We start from the raw sequence: 4,524 nt of genomic DNA on the forward strand, positions 1-4,524 counted from the left end.
AAATAGTTAATTTGATACTAATATTGATATATTTTTGTCAAATTTTTGTGATATCTTCAAACATATATTTTATTCAAAAATAAAAACATTATTGCTTTCTCAAAATCACATAAAGCCATATTATAACATCAACTGAGATAAAGAATAAAATACAATATTAAAATCACGTTGTATCTCGCTGCATTGCGCGAGTACTTTTGTAGTTGTTCTAAACTTCTCTTGTTGGATATGAGGCTCGTGGGATTGACGTCAGGGGGAAAGGATTCAGCTTTTATTAGAGATTGACCATCTGTTAGTACTACTCCAAATCTTGATTTATCGTTAGAACGTTAGATATATACATTTATAAATCCGATAAAAGTATAGGCTAAAAGAATTAGGTGATATTTATAATTTTAAATTTATCCCGTAAAACAACTTCCTACTATTTTTCACTACAAGCAATCTCCAAAAGGCCCACTAAGAAGGTGTTTGGGATTGCTTATTTAAAACAACTTATACTTATCTGCAAAAGCATTTATCAACTTATTATAAGGCAGAAGAGTTTAACTTCTTTAAAAACTTCTTATTACCGGTTTGACACCGATATAAGTTGTTTATCCAAACACTCAAAAGTATTTATTACCAGAATAAGTCAATAAATTATTTTTATAAGCAATCCCAAACACCCCGGATGAAATCAAATTTTGATTAAATGAAACTGTTGGGGTGTTTCAAGTGCCTTCCATGATCACGGATCGAGTTTGACAACCGAGATCCAATACCACACACGCCACACGTGTCCAAATACCCAAGTTTATTCAATACGTGAATACAACGTTGTAGAATATTGCTAGTATTATGGTCTTATGTCATGTATGTATATAATTTTGTATGGGTTGTTATTTTCATAAAATGTTGGGACGAGAGCTTTAGCCTAACAGATAAGTAGATAAACATCCCTCCACAATAAAATGCATGCTAAAAAAGACATAATAACATAACCAAAGCTTGCATATTGAATAAATAAAAACATCCCAGCAGCAGCATCATTCATATTTGTTCAGGCCTTAAAAACCTTTAATAAATTTCCAAAACCTAAATAGAAAAGAACAAACCTATAATAACCTCCGGAGTTGGTTACTCGGACCGGTTTGCATACCTTTCCACGTTCTTGTCAAGGTTCAACCCCACCATGGCTTCACCCAAACCGCAACTCACGTCCGCGAGAATTGTTGGGTCGGTGTAATGTGTGACTGCCTGAACAATAGCACGGGCCCTACGTGCCGGATCACCACTCTTGAACACACCCGACCCAACAAAAACGCCATCACATCCTAACTGCATCATCAGAGCTGCATCAGCTGGAGTAGCAACACCACCAGCAGCAAACTGCACCACCGGGAGCCTCCCCAGTTGCTTGGTCTGCATCACCAAATCATATGGGGCCGCGATTTTCTTTGCGAAAGTGAACACCTCATCATCATCCATGTTCGCCAGAACCCTAATGTCCCCCCTAACAGACCTAACATGTCTCACCGCCTCAATTATGTTACCTGCAAATCATAACCATAAATATATCTCGCTCGAATGTAGAGTCTAGGGTCCAGGAGTAGAGAGGTTGTTTATGTGAAAACCCCTGATCTTGCGATTCAAATGTTGAAAGAAACTAGCAACAAAAGAGGGTGCATGAACAGGCATCAAATACAATAAAGATAAAAGACAGCAAGGGCAATGACAAGGCAAATCCCTAAAATTCCCTTTGCCGCTGACAAATAGATAGAATCTTAAGAAACAATATCAATCACACCAAAAACTCATAAATGCAAATCGATTGACTGAGAGATTATGGACCTAATTCAGTACAAAGAAAACAAGTCTAGATATCAAGAATTCTAGTTTTCCTCTAAACCCCATGAACTTTTATCAACGTGAACGTGTATCCTTTCATGGGTTATCACTGATTTCTTAGAGATACATCATCGGTAACTTTTTGAATCCTTTACGAGTTCAAACTCTAGTGATTTGGGGGTTTTACCTTCATAGCTTTCATATACTAAACAGTATCTATACAGAATTCTGTTCCATATGTTCATATGGATCACTAAACCATGGTCCATTCTTTGATCCAACTTCCGTTCTCTACTCGTTGTCCTACTTCAACATCAAAAATCAGACAAACCACTTCCAAGCTTAAGAGTAGGAAATAATGACAATTCAAAATCATAGTCATCTTTAGTTGGTTTCTGATAAGTCCTGTATGGAAATGGATTGGGGGTTTTTTCCATAGATGAAAGTAGCGTATTTTTTTAATTGAGATTGGAAAGGTTTGAAAAAGTGAGGCTATATGTATAAAACTCCTCCTAAAAACTTACAGAATAAGTCATTTTTTATATCATTAAACCACCACCTAAGAGTGTATAGCCGACCAAATAAGTTGTCTGCTAACAAACAGGCCATTATTAACTACTGATAAGACACAGATGGACTCAGCTGAGTAATATCAATTTATGATCACATAAACTCAATTAACATTTCGGCTGTTTCACTATTTGGCATTATTTGTCTCATGATATAGTGCAAAAAATAAAATATAATTGTTCAGTAGAGAGAACAAACCATTTAGAGGGTTTTAGTACGAGACAATTTTTTTTCCAAATAAGATTCATCTCTTACCGATTCATTGAACATTCATTGAACAGATAAACAAAAAAAACCTTGTCAGCGTCTTCTTTTTTGGTGTGATTTTCCCTTGAAAACTGGTAAGAATTTCTAAACTGAACCCCTAAATCCGATTCTACATGTTTCTTAAACCTATCCATCTGAACGCACAACCCTTATTGCACAAATTACAACCCAAAAATCAAGAAAATAATAGGAGGATATATCTACCATATCATATCCAATAGTAGGAAACATACCAGTCCCTGCCTCTCCTTTGGTACGAATCATGGCGGCACCTTCACGAATCCTCCTCAAAGCCTCCCCCAGATTCCGGCAACCACAAACAAATGGAATCCTAAAATTGTGCTTGTTAATGTGGTTCATATCATCCGCCAACGTCAATACCTCGCTCTCATCCACATAATCCACCCCAATGGCTTCCAGAATCTGGGCCTCCACGAAATGCCCAATTCGAGCCTTAGCCATGACGGGTATCGTGACGGCCTGTTTGATTTCCTTGATGAGTTGTGGGTCGCTCATCCTTGCGACGCCGCCTTGAGCACGGATGTCGGCGGGGACGCGCTCTAGTGCCATGACGGCACACGCGCCAGCTTCCTCAGCTATTCGAGCTTGTTCGGCGTTAACTACATCCATGATAACGCCGCCTCGAAGCATCTGAGCAAGACCGACTTTCACGGAGAACGTAGACGTCTTGCTCTCCGTTATCGCGCCGTTGCCGTAAACAGCTACTACTCCGGTGCCAGCCATCGGTTTTTTTACCCCTTTCTGTTCTTCGATTTGTGTGATTTTCAGAGGGAAACACTGTAGGACGGCTGAAGGGATAGAGAGAGATTGAGAATGTGTATGAGGGGGTGGCGAATTTTGCGTTTTGAATGCTTCTGATATATTGCCATTGGGGGTGAGGAAGAAAGAGGATATGTATGTGTGAGAGTATGAGACTACAAAAGTGGTTAGTTTAGGCCCTTCTACTTTATACCTTTTATCAAAAATGACCACTAAGAAGGCATTCTCTATATTATTTTATTTCCAACGAGTCAAAGTGGATTGTCCCACACTAGCACTTCCACACAATAATTCTACCAAAAAGGATCCTATTACAGGAATAGCTTCAGGTACACTTGTAAACCAATTACACCAAAAGATGCAGTCAATACACCCAGAACCACACTTGTAAACCCAAGTTAATTCATATGTTTGCAGTGTAGATTAAAGTCAAAATAACAAACGGTACCATACATGCAGGGGCTGAGCATCTTTCCGAACCACACCGGATTTTAAGATACCTCAGAGTAATGTGTAGTGCGTTTTTGCGGGTTTCATCTAATGCAACTTGCATTGTACCAAAGGGTATTTGGTCTAGCGATATATGAGTCATTAGCCTCCCTAAGAGGTCAAGAGTTCAAACCTCACCAAATGTGAAGAGAGTGTGTGAGTTTATTTGTTTCATCTGTCGTATATAAATATTATATACTTCAAAAAAAATTGTATTGTTATCCATACTCGGGTTTTACTTTAGAAATGTCGAGAGTAAATGATGAGAAAATGGATAATGAATTGCGAAGCGTCGTCGTATTTTCGTATTATTTATGATTAGAGTTTAAACTTGAAATATGAAGCGATTAGATAATAAATCTTGAATCGAGAAGGCACAAGTTGTGATGGTTGTTTCTTGTGTATATGTGATCATAAAGGTTATGATTAGACTTGTGTAATTTGGGCTACATTATATATATAATGATAAATAAATATCTGAATTTGAATTTTTATATATAATTATCTAGTAAAAATACAACATATAAATATGCAATCACTAAAAAATTGTTTTGTGATGTAGATTGAACTGTTATATAGAAAGTCAGA

At 37.4% G+C, this 4,524-nt stretch overlaps 1 protein-coding gene across 1 annotated transcript; it reads right to left on the minus strand.

Moving 5' to 3' along the window:
- Positions 1–978: 978 nt before the first annotated feature.
- LOC112506777 (probable pyridoxal 5'-phosphate synthase subunit PDX1) lies at positions 979–3,525 on the minus strand. The gene is made up of 2 exons (XM_025111045.1): positions 2,901–3,525; positions 979–1,535 (listed from the first exon to the last, which is right to left on the minus strand). Exons 1-2 carry the CDS (start codon positions 3,409–3,411, stop codon positions 1,120–1,122), a joined length of 927 nt encoding a protein of 308 aa, XP_024966813.1. The 5' UTR covers positions 3,412–3,525; the 3' UTR covers positions 979–1,119.
- Between the last annotated feature and the right edge of the window lie 999 nt (positions 3,526–4,524).

Source organism: Cynara cardunculus (genome assembly GCF_001531365.2).
Source record: "Cynara cardunculus var. scolymus isolate 2C chromosome LG 2, CcrdV1, whole genome shotgun sequence".
NCBI classification, from domain to species: Eukaryota; Viridiplantae; Streptophyta; class Magnoliopsida; order Asterales; family Asteraceae; genus Cynara; species Cynara cardunculus.